Source organism: Sander vitreus, chromosome 9 (genome assembly GCF_031162955.1).
Source record: "Sander vitreus isolate 19-12246 chromosome 9, sanVit1, whole genome shotgun sequence".
In the NCBI taxonomy this organism is placed as follows: Eukaryota; Metazoa; Chordata; class Actinopteri; order Perciformes; family Percidae; genus Sander; species Sander vitreus.
This window is the reverse complement of record NC_135863.1, coordinates 12501-30000: the sequence shown is the minus strand read 5'-3', so window position 1 is coordinate 30000 and position 17500 is coordinate 12501. Positions and strand designations below refer to the sequence as shown.

At 44.3% G+C, this 17500-nt stretch overlaps 1 protein-coding gene across 1 annotated transcript in view; it reads right to left on the bottom strand.

Moving 5' to 3' along the window:
• frem1b (Fras1 related extracellular matrix 1b) overlaps window positions 1-17500 on the bottom strand; it is a 93746-nt gene that overhangs the window by 76223 nt on the left and 23 nt on the right. Inside the window, exons 1-6 of the mRNA XM_078258234.1 lie at window positions 17273-17500; window positions 10405-10743; window positions 7492-7586; window positions 5809-6068; window positions 4389-4588; window positions 1973-2296 (exon numbers count right to left, since the gene is read on the bottom strand). The exon at window positions 17273-17500 is cut by the window's right edge and continues 23 nt beyond it. Coding sequence (XP_078114360.1) covers window positions 1973-2296; window positions 4389-4588; window positions 5809-6068; window positions 7492-7586; window positions 10405-10623 — 1098 coding nt within the window. The 5' untranslated portion in view covers window positions 10624-10743; window positions 17273-17500. The remainder of the gene's footprint in view (window positions 1-1972; window positions 2297-4388; window positions 4589-5808; window positions 6069-7491; window positions 7587-10404; window positions 10744-17272) is intronic.

Below are 17500 nucleotides of genomic sequence, written 5' to 3'. Positions count from 1 at the left end.
TTTCGTGCTGGCCACCACGAAAAAAACCCGAGAAAAACGTAAAAATAACGTGACATTTACACTCACTGCCGTGAGACCGGGTTGGATATTTTTGACCAAATACCTTGATATCAATAACAGCTAGAACAGACTGGTGTGGGAAAGTGGGAGGAAAATGATGTCTTGTCTTTATAACTGCCTCCAGAACATGGAAGCACACAATACGTTGAGTTTTGGCGAGATATTTCCTTGGACTCCTGGGTTAAAAGCACAGAGTAACTTCCTCCAATAGCTGGAGAGAATGCAAATGGAAAATGATAGCGAGATACTCGAGACCGCCGCACATAACAGGAAAGTATTGCTGGAGGAACTGTGGAGAAACCTTTTGGTCTTGTGGGAAACTTAAGAAATATCGGGATGATATCTATTCGGCATTGGCCAATATTTTTAACATAGAAGTCAATAGGGACCCGTTGGTTGCTTTGCTGGGAGCCACCCCTTATGGTTTTGATCAAAGGGATTATTATATACCTTCTGCAAATCCTTCAAAGGAGAGAAGGAGAGAGGGAGAAAGGGATGAAGGGAGAGAGGGAGAAAGGGTTAGAGGGAGAAAGGGATGAAGGGAGAGAGGGAGAAAGGGTTAGAGGGAGAAAGGGATAAGGGGATGAAGGGAGAGAGGGAGAAAGGGTTAGAGGGAGAAAGGGATGAAGGGAGAGAGGGAGAAAGGGTTAGAGGGAGAAAGGGATGAGGGGAGAGAGGGAGAAAGAGACAGAGGGAGAAAGGGATGAGGGGAGAGAGGGAGAAAGAGACAGAGGGAGAAAGGGATGAGGGGAGAGAGGGAGAAAGAGACAGAGGGAGAAAGGGATGAAGGGAGAGAGGGAGAAAGGGTTAGAGGGAGAAAGGGATGAAGGGAGAGAGGGAGAAAGGGTTAGAGGGAGAAAGGGATAAGGGGATGAAGGGAAAGAGGAAGAAAGGGTTAGAGGGAGAAAGGGATGAAGGGAGAGAGGGAGAAAGAGTTAGAGGGAGAAAGGGATAAAGGGAGAGAGGGAGAAAGGGTTAGAGGGAGAAAGGGATGAAGGGAGAGAGGGAGAAAGGGTTAGAGGGAGAAAGGGATGAAGGGAGAGAGGGAGAAAGGGTTAGAGGGAGAAAGGGATGAAGGGAGAGAGGGAGAAAGGGTTAGAGGGAGAAAGGGATGAGGGGAGAGAGGGAGAAAGAGACAGAGGGAGAAAGGGATGAGGGGAGAGAGGGAGAAAGAGACAGAGGGAGAAAGGGATGAGGGGATGAAGGGAGAGAGGGAGAGCACAACAAAAGATCTTTGGGTTCAGTTCATAAAAAAACCCCAAATTGCATCCATGACATCAACTATTGGATTGTGGACGGCTGTTTCACAGCCTCGAGTTTGTACGTCTTCTTCTTATCTTATTGCAGCCCTGATGTTTATGAAAGCTCGCTTTGTTTTCACAGGCCGTGTCGAAGTGGAAATGAAACTGTGCCTTTCGCCTGCAGCTCTGAGGGAAACCACTTTCTAAAGTATGTCTGGCACAGATTTCATAGATGTAAATCAGATGTGCTGCTAACTAAAATGATAGTTAACATTAGTCATTACACTTAAACAGCTGATGGAAGTCCAAACTGCCTGAGAGCTTCTCCTGTACTATACGGTAACTCCTCTACTATGAGACAGGAAGTCTCGTGGTGATGACCCAATCGTTAGCCTATTGTTATAAAAACGTCTGCTACGGAGCCATAACGTGAGCTACAAGGTAATGGAGCCTTTTATACGTTGTTGTGTTTCTTTAGAAATAAACAACGGACAAATAGAGTCTTTAAACGCGTCAGATGTAAAGGTATTCTCTGTCAAAGTGACGTCAAAATGAATGGCAGTCAATGGGATGCTAACGGGATGCTAACGGGAGGTGATGGCTTGGTAGCATGAAAATGGCGCCATAGGAGGTTTGAGTTCTGAAGAGGAGCTTATCCCCTTGGTTATTACCTGGTAGTTCCTGCGCTGTGATTGGCTGCTGCTGGGCGGCTGGTAGGCGACCTTCATGTCGTGCAGGTCCCGCCATGTGAAGGACGAGACGGGCTTGGTGTGGTCGTCCAGGTGCGTGACGTAGCCGGCGGCCGGCGGCAGGGTCACGTTGAAGATTAGCTTCTCCTGCGGCGTCTCGGGGTCGGTGGCGTCCAGCGCGGCCGTGGTCAGCGGCGTGAGGATGAACTGGTCCGCCTCCAGGATGAAGGACGCCATGAAGGCCGCCGCAGGCGCCTGGTTGGGCAACGCACCGTGGATCAGAACCGGCAACCACACCGACTCGGCCTGCAGAGGGAGAGAGGGAGGAAGAGAGAGACGGAGAAAGGGATGAAGGGAGATAGGGAGAAAGGGAGAGAGGGAGAAAGGGAGAAAGGGATGAAGGGAGATAGGGAGAGAAGGAGAAAGGGATGAAGGGAGATAGGGAGAGAGGGAGAAAGGGAGAAAGGGAGAGAGGGAGAAAGGGAGAGAGGGAGAAAGGGATGAAGGGAGAGAGGGAGAAAGGGATGAAGGGAGATAGGGAGAGAAGGAGAAAGGGAGAGAGGTAGAGAGGGATGAAGGTAGAAAGGGAGAAAGAGACAGAAAAAAAAGACAAAATAAGAAAACTGTCATCTGTTTGTTGTCTTTTTCTCCCATTTTTCATCTTTTTTCATCTTTTTGGGTCCGTTTGTCGCTGCCGTTTTTCCGTCATTTATGATCTTTTTCCGTCTTTTTTCCTTCTGTTTGTCATAATCAGAAGATAGTGTTTGTCCCAAAGTAAACCTTTCTGTTCGTGGTTTTAAGCCTTAACTCTTTGAGACACGAATGTTTTAACACGACATGCATCACGCAGAAATCAACACGTACAACTGCTGCTGCTACGTGGTGTTGACGCCGCAGAATAACAGTCAGACGTGTGAGAAATGACAGGAATTTGTATTAAAAGACACTCTCATTATGTGTTAACAACGGGAATAAAAAGAGCTTTTAACATGCAGGATGTAAAGCCCTGCAGATCCTGCCGTGCTGCTGCGACCACGGAGCGGAGAAGATGGAGATGTCACCTTCTGACGCCAGTATCCGTCTCTGCTCGTCAGGAAAACATCCACAATCCCTCGAGGGTTTGACTGAAGCTGCAGTTTATCAACATTGTTCAATGAAAGAACTATCGAGGAGAAGTTGTTTTGCTCCAACACTGATTCCACGCGCATTTGATCAAGTTTTGTCCCAAAAAAAGAAAGGAAAAAGTTGTAATATTTCAACTAATAAAAGTTGTAATATTTAAAAAAAAAGAAAGGCTTAATAATCAAAGGAAAAAGTCGAAATAATTCAAGAAAAAACGTCGAAATAATTCAAGAAAAAAAGTAAAAATAATTCAAGAAAAAAGTCAAAATAATTCAAGAAAAAACGTCAAAATAATTCAAGAAAAAAGTCAAAATAATTCAAGAAAAAAGTCAAAATAATTCAAGAAAAAAGTCGAAATATTTCAAGAAAAAAGTCAAAATAATTCAAGAAAAAAGTCAAAATAATTCAAGAAAAAACGTCGAAATAATTAAAAAAATAAATCCAGACAGCTAGCTAGACTATCTGTCCAATCTGAGGTTTCTGTTGCACGACTAAAACTACTTTTGAACGTACACATGTTCCACCATCGAAATAATTCAAGAAAAAAGTCAAAATAATTCAAGAAAAAACGTTGAAAAAATTCAAGAAAAAACGTCAAAATAATTCAAGAAAAAAAAGTCAAAATAATTCAAGAAAAAAAGTCAAAATAATTCAAGAAAAAACTTCGAAATAATTCAAGAAAAAAGTCAAAATAAGTCAAGAAAAAAGTCAAAATAATTCAAGAAAAAACGTCGAAATAATTCAAGAAAAAAAGTAAAAATAATTCAAGAAAAAAGTCAAAGTAATTCAAGAAAAAACGTCGAAATAATTCAAGAAAAAAGTCAAAATAATTCAAGAAAAAACGTCGAAATAATTCAAGAAAAAAGTCAAAATAATTCAAGAAAAAAGTCAAAATAATTCAAGAAAAAAACGTCGAAATAATTAAAAAAATAAATTGTAATATTTTAACAAAAAAGGCTTAATATTAAAGGAAAAAAATCCTAACAATTAAGAAAAAAATCGTGATAATTTTGTTCAAAGTTGTCACTTTTTTATGCGCTTTTTGGGACGTTTTTACTTTTCTTCAAAGTTTTTGACGTTTTTTGGGACGTTTTTGTCATATATTGAGATTTTTGATCATTTCTTCAATGTTTTTTTCCACCCTTTTTAACATTTTCGTTGCTTTATTCAACGTTTATTTTCAGTTTTTCAACGCTTTAGTTCAACTCCTTTTGGGACGTTGTTTTGTTGCCTTTTCCAACGTTCATGTAAATGTCCTGAGTTACGTTGCCCTTACATCCAGCAGCGCCCTGGAGCCGCGCTCCCTCAGCTCCACCCGCAGCGGGATGTAGTCGATCTCCGGCGAAGGCGGGCGGAGGTGCTGGTACTTCAGACCGGAGGAGAGGAAGTCCTGGCAGCTGCTCTTCAGGAAACGCACCTCCCTGGTGCTGTGGAGACATGGTCTGTTCCCGGGACACAGCGCTGCTGTCTCTCGGCCTGCAGGACGACACACACAGAGGACAAACCATCAAAACTATTCAAAAAAACAGACGACGACAGAGACAGAGACTAAAAAAACGCCAATTAAACAGAATAAAAGATGAAAAACGACAAGAAAAGCCAACAAATAAGTAGGAAAAAAAGTTGCAAGCTGATTATATGATTGTCAATCTTACTATCTATTCTGTTAACTTAATATTTTATTGGGACACTTGGCGTCTTTTTTGACAAGATTTGTATTCCAAAAAGCAGCCGAGAGCATCTTTTGTTGCTATAACAACAGCTAAGGTGTACTGTTACAGTATCCTAGAGAGCTATGTGGAGCGGTGCTAACGTTACAATAAACAAAGTGGTGGAGCGAGCTAGAGAGAGAGAGAGAGAGAGAGAGAGAGAGAGAGAGAGAGAGAGAGAGAGAGAGAGAGAGAGAGAGAGAGAGAGAGAGAGAGAGAGAGAGAGAGAGAGAGAGGGAGAGACAGAGAGAGAGAGGGAGAGGGAGAGACAGAGAGAGAGAGGGAGAGACAGAGCGAGAGAGAGAGAGAGAGAGAGAGAGAGAGAGAGAGAGAGAGAGAGAGAGAGAGAGAGAGAGAGAGAGAGAGAGAGAGAGAGAGAGAGAGAGAGAGAGAGAGAGAGAGAGAGAGAGAGCGAGAGAGAGACAGAGAGAGACAGAGAGAGACAGAGAGAGAGAGAGAGAGAGAGAGAGAGAGAGAGAGATAGAGAGAGAGGTGCTAACGTTAGATTAAACAAAGTGGCGGAGCGAGCTAGAGAAAGAACAGAACTGTCCAATCTGAGGTTTCTGTTGCACGACTAAACAACTAACCCTAACATACACACATTCCACCAAAACAAGTTCCTTCCCTTCCCCGTAAAATACGGATGCTTGGTCAGGTGCCTTTGGCGTTGTTATTCACGCTAAAAGTCTTATTTAGCGTCAGATCTAAACTCACTTTATCACGCTTGGTCGGGACTATTGGCGTCCAGTGACACGTGGGACAAGTCCCCTCCCAACGAACCTCCTTACGGGTCATTTGGTCTTTCATACTACTCGCTGCGTTCTACGTAAAAGCTAAAAGGGGATTTTTTTGGTCATATGTGACGCTGAGAGCCACTGCCCAAGCGAGTTGGGGGTGAGAACGGGTTGCCAGGAATGCTGTGTGGACTAGCCAGCAGAGCTGTGGAGGAAGGTCTGGCAATGCCAGACTAGTCCAGATGTGACGTACCTTTCCTCTGCGTGGCATCCTCCTCCCGCACCAGCTGTCCCAGTGCGGGGACGCTGACATCGCTGGTCATCAGCCGCACGCTGCAGACCAGGTCCGCTGCGGTCCGGATCTCCAGCACGGAAGTGTCAATGGCGTTGGATAAACCGTAGAACAGAGGAACCACCAGCGGAGCGCTGCCCAGCTGCACCACGCCAGAGCCTGAATCCACCACCCGCACCGGCAGAACCAGCGTCTCCACCAGTGTGTCCTGGGACGTGAACCTGCACACGGACAGCATTCGGGGATGCGAGAAAAACGTGCTCTGGTTTATTGATCGTTTCAGATCAACAAAGGTCAGTTTAAAAGATTTTCGTCAGATTTTGAGAGGCTCATTCTGCTCGCCATTTCCGGGTGAGTCCCTACTGCCCTGTCTCTGACTGAGCATGTCAGGTCGGCCAAAATGAAGGCCGACAGCTCCTCCAACGGACGACGGCACGGACACACTGAACAGACTCGAGTCACCGACCTCGCCAGACTGTCCTACGGCCGATTATCAGGTTGGTGTGTCAGCGACATTAGTCGTGCAACAGAAACCTCCGATTGGACAGATAGTCTAGCTAGCTGTCTGGATTTACCCTGCAGAGATCAGAGGAGCAGTTAACCATAGTCCTCACAAATCAGCCGGAGGTTAGAACGCCAACACAAAGAAAGAGGAAGGTAACGGACATCCGGCTTTGAGGACTCTGGTTAACTGCTCCTCAGATCTCTGCAGGGTAAATCCAGACAGCTAGCTAGACTATCTGTCCAATCTGAGTTTTCTGTTGCACGACTAAAACAACTTTTGAACGTCCACATGTTCCACCATCAAAATAATTCAAGAAAAAAGTCAAAATAATTCAAGAAAAAACGTCGAAAAAATTCAAGAAAAAACGTCAAAATAATTCAAGAAAAAACGTCAAAATAATTCAAGAAAAAAGTCAAAAAAATTCAAGAAAAAAGTCAAAATAATTCAAGAAAAAACGTCAAAATAATTCAAGAAAAAAGTCAAAATAATTCAAGAAAAAAGTCAAAATAATTCAAGAAAAAAGTCAAAATAATTCAAGAAAAAAGTCAAAATAATTCAAGAAAAAAGTCAAAATAATTCAAGAAAAAAACTTCAAAAATAATTCAAGAAAAAAAGTCAAAATAATTCAAGAAAAAAGTCAAAATAATAAAAAAAAAGTCAAAATAATTCAAGAAAAAAGTCAAAATAATTCAAGAAAAAACGTTGAAAAAATTCAAGAAAAAACGTCAAAATAATTCAAGAAAAAAGTCAAAATAATTCAAGAAAAAAGTCAAAATAATTCAAGAAAAAAGTCAAAATAATTCAAGAAAAAGTCAAAATAATTCAAGAAAAAGTCAAAATAATTCAAGAAAAAAGTCAAAATAATTAAAAAAATAAATCCAGACAGCTAGCTAGACTATCTGTCCAATCTGAGGTTTCTGTTGCACGACTAAAACTACTTTTGAACGTACACATGTTCCACCAAAACAAGCTCCTTCCTGAGACTATTTTGCCCAGGACGATTGTGATTGGTTTAAAGAAATACCAATAAACCAGAGCACGTTTTCCTCCCATTCAGGAATGCTGTGTGGACTAGCCAGACCTTCTTCCGCAGCTCTGTGTAGGAAGGTCTTGCAATGTGAGACTAGTTGCTAACTGACCTGTAGACTCTTAGCATGACTGTGTCCTCGTCCAGCAGGGGACTTCCATCGTGGACGTATTTCACCTCGTCCTTTAGGAAGCTGCAGTCAAACACCTGCAAACAGAAAACCAAACAACAACTTGCTTTTTAGGTATTCTGATTGGTTTGTTTGCATTAAGGTCTCTAAATCTCTTGGGATCCTGAGGAAAATACAAGACTTTTTACACAATCCATTTTTCTTAACATTATATAAAACAATAAATAGAAATAGCCTAGAAATCTAGACCACCATAGCAGCAGCAAATGTAATCTGCAGCCAGGGTCAGTCTAGCAACTCTCCGTTGGCTTGCGAGCTGGAAAAACCAAACTCTGGTCGGGCCAATCACATCGTGTATAGAGTCAGTGGGCGGGGCTTATAGCTGCTGCTGCTGCTGGAGAACAGCTGTCTTTGGAATCGGCTTTGGTCGCGACTCAGAAGACTTGGAGTTCAGCTTTTCTTTGAGAAAAGAACAAAGAACGGCCCTGAAGTCATTCTTAACAAAGGAAGATGTGTTCGGCGTTTTGCCAACCGGATACGGCAAAAGTTGAATCTGTCGACTAGCATTGCTATGATTGGTTGTAGCCCTGCCAGTGGTGAGTTCCCAGACCCAACATCTGGATGTGGGTCTGGCTTGTCAGGCTAACACTTTGCCATTTAGTTTGAATAACGTTATATTACTAGCAACAAGGTAGTTGTCATTGCTACAATGCTAACATTACTACAATGCTACTACTACTAAAACTAAAATATATATGAAAACCAACTGCCTGGACAACCTTTTGCCAAGCTAGCTGTTAGCATCCCTGTAGACATACAGAGATGTATCAAGTAATCTATAGGAAAATCACAATCTTTTAAAGTGCCCATATTATGAAAAAAATACTTTTCCTGGGATTTGGGGAGTTCTTTTGTGTCTCTGGTGCTTCCACACGCATACACACTTTGAAAAACATCCATCCATGCTTTTCTGAGTGAGATACGGTTTCTGAATGTGTCCTGCCTTCAGTCTCTGTTGAGCTGTTCAAAATCGGCACGGCTTGTGACGTCACAAGCCGAAACGAGCTGGCTAACTGCAACCGTTAGCTCATAGCATTAGCATGCTAACGCTAATGCTAACGCTAATGCTAACGCTAATGCTAACGCTAATGCTAACGCTAGCATGCTACCTCGTTCTCAATAGCAAAGCACTGCTACAGCACACACAAGTTCACCATAATCTACTAAAGAACTACATCCATGTGCGCCCTCATTTAGAAGAAGTCTCCCAGCTAATCCTGCCTTGTAACTGACTGAAGGTGGAGAAACAGCCTTTCTTTTACTGTCTATGGAGCTAGCTAGCTGACATGATCTACATCTGAGCTACTGAGCATGTGCCAGTGCAATCAAAGATAGTACAGAAGAAGTAGAAGAAGAGAGGTCTCACTTTGTAGCTAAAACAGAGACCAGCTGAAAAGAGGATCTGCAGCAGTGAGAGAGAGCGGTGCAGTACAACAACAATATGGTGTTTTTTGAAAATTAAACCATGTAAACCTATTCTGGTACAACCTTAAAATACAATTATGAACCTGAAAATGAGAATAATATGGGCACTTTAATTTTCACGTATAGCATGTGTGTATACAGGAAAGTGCCTATGTTCCCACAGCCCAAGGTTCCCACAGCCCTATGTTCCCACAGCCCAATGTTCCCACAGCCCTATGTTCCCACAGCCCTATGTTCCCGCAGCCCAATGTTCCCACAGCCCAATGTTCCCACAGCCCTATGTTCCCACAGCCCAATGTTCCCACAGCCCAATGTTCCCACAGCCCTATGTTCCCACAGCCCAATGTTCCCACAGCCCTATGTTCCCACAGCCCTATGGTCCCACAGCCCTATGTTCCCACAGCCCTATGTTCTCACAGTCCTATGTTCTCACAGTCCTATGTTCCCACAGCCCTATGTTCCCACAGCCCTATGTTCCCACAGCCCTATGTTCTCACAGCCCTATGTTCCCACAGCCCAATGTTCCCACAGCCCTATGTTCCCACAGCCCAATGTTCCCACAAAACCTATGTTCCTACAGTCCTATGGTCCCACAGCCCTATGTTCCCACAGCCCTATGTTCCCACAGCCCTATGTTCCCACAGCCCTATGTTCCCACAGCCCTATGTTCCCACAGCCCTATGTTCCCACAGCCCTGTGTTCCCACAGCCCAATGTTCCCACAGCCCTATGTTCCCACAGCCCAATGGTCCCACAGCCCTGTGTTCCCACAGCCCTGTGTTCCCACAGCCCTATGTTCCCACAGCCCTATGTTCCCACAGCCCTGTGTTCCCACAGCCCAATGTTCCCACAGCCCAATGTTCCCACAGCCCAATGGTCCCACAGCCCTGTGTTCCCACAGCCCTATGTTCCCACAGCCCTATGTTCCCACAGCCCTGTGTTCCCACAGCCCAATGGTCCCACAGCCCAATGTTCCCACAGCCCTATGGTCCCACATTTCTAAGATTTCCTTTTTCATGAATTTGTATCAGATTGTATCCCCCTTTCTCCCAATTTGGTAGCCAATTACACCCAACCTATTATCCAGTAGCAATGGACTACAGATGGAATGTAACCCTAACCCTAATTTTAAGAAAAATCTTATAAATGTGGGAACATAGGGCTGTGGGAACATAGGGCTGTGGGAACATAGGGCTGTGGGACCATTGGGCTGTGGGACCATAGGGCTGTGGGAACATAGGGCTGTGGGAACATTGGGCTGTGGGAACATAGGGCTGTGGGAACATAGGGCTGTGGGAACATAGGGCTGTGGGACCATTGGGCTGTGGGACCATAGGTCTGACCCTGTTATTTCAGTTGCCTGTGGAAACCCAGCGTGACTCTGTAACTACAGCAGGTGTGTAACACTCACCTGTGGAGTCAGCCTCCCGACTCGCTGAGTGACAGGTTCGTTCATCACCACCTCCACCTTACAGTCTGCAGTTGCATCCACGCTGATCTTCAGCTCCTTCTCTGTGACGAACACAGCCCGGCCCCTCGTCACCTCCACGCCCGAGTTCACCACAACCAGACTCCCGCTGCAGACGCCCGCCAACGCCAGCAGCAACAACAACGCGCTGACAGCGCCCATTTCAGATCAGCGAGGGCCTTTTGTTGCACAGGTTTGGGCAAAAAGTTGTTTCTGAAGCAAAGTGAGCTGAGTCTCGGGGCTTTCCATTCAGTCTGCCTCGACCCACATGCTCTTTTCAACCTGCGGAGAGAGTTTAACAAACGTTTTCCTAGGGATGTCTCGATCAGCTTTTTTGGCCCAATCCGATTTTTCAAATATTGAATATCTACCGATACCGAGTCCCGATCTGATCCTTGTATTTGCCGATATAATAAAGCTGCACACCATTGTTTTTTCTGTCCGTACGTTAGTTTCTTCCTTCATATGTACGTTTATCTGTGTGCATCTATAGTTTGTCTGTTAATACAGTGAGTTTCTGTCTGTACAGTAAGTTTGTCTGTCCGTACGTGTGTTTATCCGTTCGTACTAAAGGATGGATACCTGACCGGGCCAGGTTCGGACTGATATTTAGAAATGATGTTGGGTCGGGCTCGGTCACATAAGCGCGATAAGGCATTGAACATTTTTTATTTAAAACAGCTTATTATGTAGGTGCGCGCCTGTGTTAACGGGTGCTTGTTGCCCCTACTTATGTCAAAGAAAAGCTGAACCCCCCCCCCCCGAAACTGAAGTTGAGGTAACTCTCGAGATAGAGCATTACTTTCTTTTTTGATACAGAGGAGTTATCAGCACTTTTACGTTTCTCCGCCATGTTTCATTCATAAAATAGTGATGCTGTAGCGGGATGATAGCAGCTAGCAGCTAGCTGCTAGCAGCTGACCTGATGACAGCAGCTAGCAGCCAGCAGCTAGCAGCAGCTGACCTGATGACAGCAGCTAGCAGCTGACCTGATGACAGCAGCTAGCAGCTAGCAGCTGACCTGATGACAGCAAGGTCCCAGGTTAAGAGGTCCCGGAGGTTTGGCCTACTAAGGAGCCTGCCTACAATGTTAAGCAAGAACAAAAATATATAGTTTTCATACAGACTTTTGTATACATTATATATTCTAGTGTATTATCATCATTTGTTTAACATGTGCAAATATTATTTTTTACCTCATCATCAAACCAGATAAAGACTTGCGCCCCCCTCTGATCTTTGCCGCCCCCCCTGAGGGGTCCCCGGACCCCAGGTTGGGAACCACTGGCTTAAAGGACAATTCCGGCGCAAAACAAACCTAGGGGTTAATAACAGATGTGTCCCCACTCTGTCGTTCTCTGGGACATGTTTTCATGCTAAACGAATGTGTTTGTAGCTTGAAACAAGCTAGCGCGGACCGCTGATTAGCTTACAACGCTAGTATTCGGGGCACACACAAATCATTATTTATACCACTAAAAAGGCTCAAAATATCACCACACTTCAACGGTAGCATAATGAGGGTCCCTAAATGTTAACTCGAGCATTGAGAACTTTGTAAGTGTACAGACAGTTTATTAAAAAGATAGTTTAGAAAGACAGTAGCTCCCAATACGGCGGCCGCCTGTATACGAGAACGCGACTGTCTCTCTAATCTATCTAATCTATAAAATATCCAGTTTATTCCCATTAATTCCCATTAATTCCCGTTAATTCCCATGGAAAGTTTCCAACTTTGAAAATTCCCGGGAATTTTGCAACCCTAACCATGACAAAACAAAACTAATTGGCATTACCAAACATAGATTTATTTGGCACCTTATAGCACATTGTGCATCACCACAAGCCTGTAAACACAGAGGCTTCACTGAATACAGGAAATATAGTACACACTGGCCATTAAAGTACAGCAGGCTACCAGAAATAGTGACATATAACACACTAAATATGGCCCTGATACAGGCTCTATCTGGACTAAATATGGCCCTGATACAGGCTCTATCTGGACTAAATATGGCCCTGATACAGGCTCTATCTGGACTAAATATGGCCCTGATACAGGCTCTATCTGGACTAAATATGGCCCTGATACAGGCTCTATCTGGACTAAATATGGCCCCGATACAGGCTCTATCTGGACTAAATATGGCCCCGATACAGGCTCTATCAGGACTAAATATGGCCCCGATACAGGCTCTATCTGGACTAGATATGGCCCCGATACAGGCTCTATCTGGACTAGATATGGCCCCGATACAGGCTCTATCTGGACTAGATATGGCCCCGATACAGATTCTATCTGGACTAGATATGGCCCTGATACAGGCTCTATCTGGACTAGATATGGCCCTGATACAGGCTATATCTGGACTAGATATGGCCCTGATACAGGCTATACCTGGACTAGATATGGCCCTGATACAGCCTCTATCTGGACTAGATATGGCCCTGATACAGGCTCTATCTGGACTAGATATGGCCCTGATACAGGCTCTATCTGAACTCCTTGAACATGTCTTTACATAATTAAAACATATTAACGTTAATGTCAAATGTTTTCAATAAATTAATTGATCGTGAACAGGGTGAATCGAGATCGCGATTTCATAACGATTTATCGTGCAGGCCTAATTCTTCGTCCCTCAACACAGAATCTGATAATGTTCAAAATACTTACAACACAAACTCCTGAACAGCGCCAAACTTTCTCCAACTCTACCCTCTAAAACTACTGAAAAGGCATCAGCTGCTCAGCTCTAAATCCCTACGACTGCCCTAAGCCAACACCAAAACTCTCTCTAAATTCTCTAGATCCTTAAAAAAAAGCTCCAAAAACTCCCAGCATGCAGCTGGACAGCCCTGCTTCTTTCACTCCCGCTGGTGCACACACACACACACACACACACACACACACACACACACACACACACACACACACACACACACACACTTCCAACCGGAAAACCCTTTCACCCTTCATTTCACTTCAAAACTAAAGCCCACTGCAGGAAACAAGGGGTTAATCTGCGTGACCCTGCAGAGGTGCTGGAAGTGGCATGGGAGGGGGGGGGGGTGTTTTTAGGATCAAAGCAGGGCACCAACTAGAGCCGGCGTGTCACTTCCCATCCAGCCAGACGAGCGTTGGTTCGTTAGTTTGAGGTTTCAGCTGGATGTGACTGAGCCTCACAGTGGAAACAGACCGTGTACGGTCTGTGTGTGAAACAACTTTTTACTACATTCATCTGACAGCTTTAGTTACTATTTCCTTTACATCAATTACAACATTACAACATTACAAAAATCTGATCTTTTATTCTAAAGTAAACTAGCAAACATAACGGCCTCAACAAGTCCTGACATGATTAGACCATTAAACACACAACTGGTTGGAGAGACAGAAAGACAGAGAGACAGAGAGACAGAGAGACAGAGAGAGAGAGAGACAGAGAGAGAGAGAGAGAGAGAGAGACAGAGAGAGAGACAGAGAGACAGAGAGAGAGAGAGAGAGAGATAGAGAGAGAGAGACAGAGAGACAGAGAGACAGAGAGAGAGAGAGAGAGAGACAGAGAGAGAGACAGAGAGAGAGAGACAGAGAGAGAGACAGAGAGAGAGAGACAGAGAGAGAGACAGAGAGAGAGAGAGACAGAGAGAGAGAGAGAGAGAGAGAGACAGAGAGAGAGAGACAGAGAGAGAGACAGTGAGAGAGAGAGACAGAGAGAGAGACAGAGAGAGAGACAGTGAGACAGAGAGACAGAGAGAGAGAGACAGAGAGAGAGACAGTGAGACAGAGAGAGAGAGAGAGAGAGAGAGAGAGACAGAGAGAGAGAGAGAGAGAGAGAGAGAGAGAGAGAGAGAGAGACAGAGAGAGAGACAGAGAGAGAGACAGAGAGAGAGAGAGACAGAGAGAGAGACAGTGAGACAGAGAGAGAGAGAGAGACAGAGAGAGAGACAGTGAGACAGTGAGACAGAGAGAGAGAGAGTGAGACAGAAACTGTTTGGATCATTTACACTTTCTAAAGATTTCGGAATTGGCAAAATATTAACCATTGGATTTGGTATTCAGTCAAACCCCAAAAAATCCTGATCTGTTCATATGTACGTTTATCTGTCTGCACCTATAGTTTGTCTGTTAATACAGTGAGTTTCTGTCTGTAAAGTCAGTTTATATGTCTGTATGTGAGTTATCTGTTTGTGCTTAGTCTAGCCTAGCCTACACAGGTTAGCACACTGGAAAAAGCCTTTGTACAATAAAGTTTTTTTTTTCAGACAGATATAAGAAATGCCTCCACAGAGGAATTTACTTTCAAATCTCACCTGCACACAGCCTGAGGATTGGCGCCTTGTCTCAGCAGCGTTGGATCCAAACAGCAGGACTCGGGCGGAGGCAGGACGTGCTGTTAAATCATCCAACAGCTGCTGCGTCTGTGACTCACCGCTGCTGAATGGGAACTTACACTGCAGCTCTGAGGTGAACTGACACGGTGCTGAATGAAACGTGATGATTAACTTCAGATCCAGACCCACACAGGTCTTTGAAGACTGATGCTGGCAGTTCCTGGACTCTGGCTGTCTCAAGCTGGTAACTGGGCCCACATTTAAATACATGAATGGGTTATTTTTAGTCTGAAGATACCAAGTATTTAGTGTTTCCTTCAGAGTGTCGGTTCATACCTAAGGTTATCTGTCCGTACGTGAGTATATCTGTCCGTACTTAAGTATATCTGTCCGTACGTAAGTATATCGGTACGTATGTGAGTATATCCGTCCGTACGTGAGTATATCTGTCTGTATGTGAGTCCGTACATAAGTATATCCGTCCGTACTTAAGTATATCTGTCCGTACTTAAGTATATCCGTCCGTACGTAAGTATATCGGTACGTATGTGAGTATATCTGTCCGTACTTAAGTATATCCGTCCGTACGTAAGTATATCTGTCCGTACGTGAGTATATCTGTCCGTACGTGAGTTTATCCGTCAGTACGTGAGTATATCCGTCCATACGTAAGTATATCTATTCGTACGTGAGTTTATCCGTCAGTACGTGAGTATATCCGTCCATACGTAAGTATATCTATTTGTACGTGTGTATATCTGTCTGTACGTGAGTTTATCCGTCCGTCCGTAAGTGTATCTGTAAGTACGTAAGTATATCTGTCCGTACGTAAGTATATCTGTCTGTACGTGAGTATATCTGTCCGTACGTGAGTTTATCCGTCCGTCCGTAAGTATATCTGTCCGTACTTAAGTATATCTGTCCGTACGTGAGTATATCTGTCCGTACTTAAGTATATCTGTCCGTACGTAAGTATATCCGTCCGTACGTAAGTATATCGGTCCGTACGTAAGTATATCCGTCTGTACGTAAGTATATCCGTCCGTACGTAAAGATATCCGTCCGTACGTAAAGATATCCGTCCGTACGTAAGTATATCCGTCCGTACGTGAGTATATCCGTCCGTACGTAAGTATATCGGTCCGTACGTAAGTATATCCGTCCGTACGTGAGTATATCTGTCTGTACGTGAGTATATCTGTCCGTACGTGAGTATATCCGTCCGTACGTGAGTATATCTGTCTGTACGTGAGTATATCTGTCCGTACGTGAGTTTATCTGTCTGTACGTGAGTATATCTGTCTGTACGTAAGTATATCCGTCCGTACGTAAGTGTATCTGTAAGTACAATATTTTTTCTGTTTGGACGAGTTTTTATCCGTTCGTACGTGAGTATATCTGTCCGCAGAGATGGGGATTCAAGTCTGAGACCCGGACTCGAGTCCCATATAAATCGTACAAACTAACTCGGACTCGACTTGACTTTTCTTTTATTGGCGCGTATACGTTGGGGAAACGTACGACGAGCTGCATGTCCGCTGCCCTTTGCTATAATGTGCAACGTAACACATGCACTATGCCTCATGTGCTCGCACTCACATATCAATACATGCATTGACGATGACGACACCAAGTCCTCCCGGAGTTGTGCCTTTTGTCATTAGTTTTCATAGCCTTCTTGGGAAAACAGTCTCGGCCTGTTAAACTACGAAGACAGTGCTTGAGCCATGTTACTGGTCACTGGTTGCACGGCGTTCGTCGTTCGACTGGTCATGACTGTTTTCCAAGATGACGTCCGCATGTAAACATGAACGCTACTGTCATTATAATCTGTCTTTTTAATAAACTCTCTGTACACTTACAAAGTTGTCACTCCTTCGGTTTACATGTAGGGACCCTCATGATGCCACGGTGGAAGTGTGGTGCTACTTTGAGCCTTGTTAGTGGTGTAGAAATAGAGATTTACCCTCTGCCCTGTAAGCTAGCGTTAGCAGCTAGTAAGCGGTAGCTTGTTTGAAGCTAGAGACGCATTAGATTAGCATGAAAACAGATCCCAGAGAACGGTCGACTCGGTACACGTGTTATTAACCCCCTAGGTTCATTTTGCACCGGAATTGTCCTTTAAGTTTGTCTGTTAATATGCTTAGTTTATTTGTTTGGCTGCAAGTTTATCTTTTCATACGTAGCACTACATCTATTAGTTTGTACAGTGTGTTTTTCTGTCTATATAGTGAGTAGAGATGCATGTCTGCAACAAAACCCTGCAGAGAAAGTTTCCTATAAATATATATTAACATCCTCAGCCTGCAAAATCTGAGGGACACACGTCCATGAAGGAAATCTCTTCATTTTGTCTCTGGTTTGTGTTTCTTTTACTGTGTCGAGGCCTGTTGGAGGTGTTTGTGTGTGTGTGTGTGTGTGTGTGTGTGTGTGTGTTTTTGTGTGTGTGCGTGCATGAAAGCTGTTTGGCACCTACCTTTAAAGTTGTTGGAGCTTCTCTGTCTCGTCTTCTTCACCTTCTGCACACGCTCAGAGGAAGAGGAATGCTGTCACACATTCACACACACACACTTCACACTTTGCAGCCACCCCCCTTTCTATTCCACAGCTCGCCGTCACCCTGAGACTTCTGGCATCCAACAACAGAGAGAGAGAGAGGGAGAGGAAGAGGGGGTAAACTGTGAGATAGAGAGAACAAAGGGCG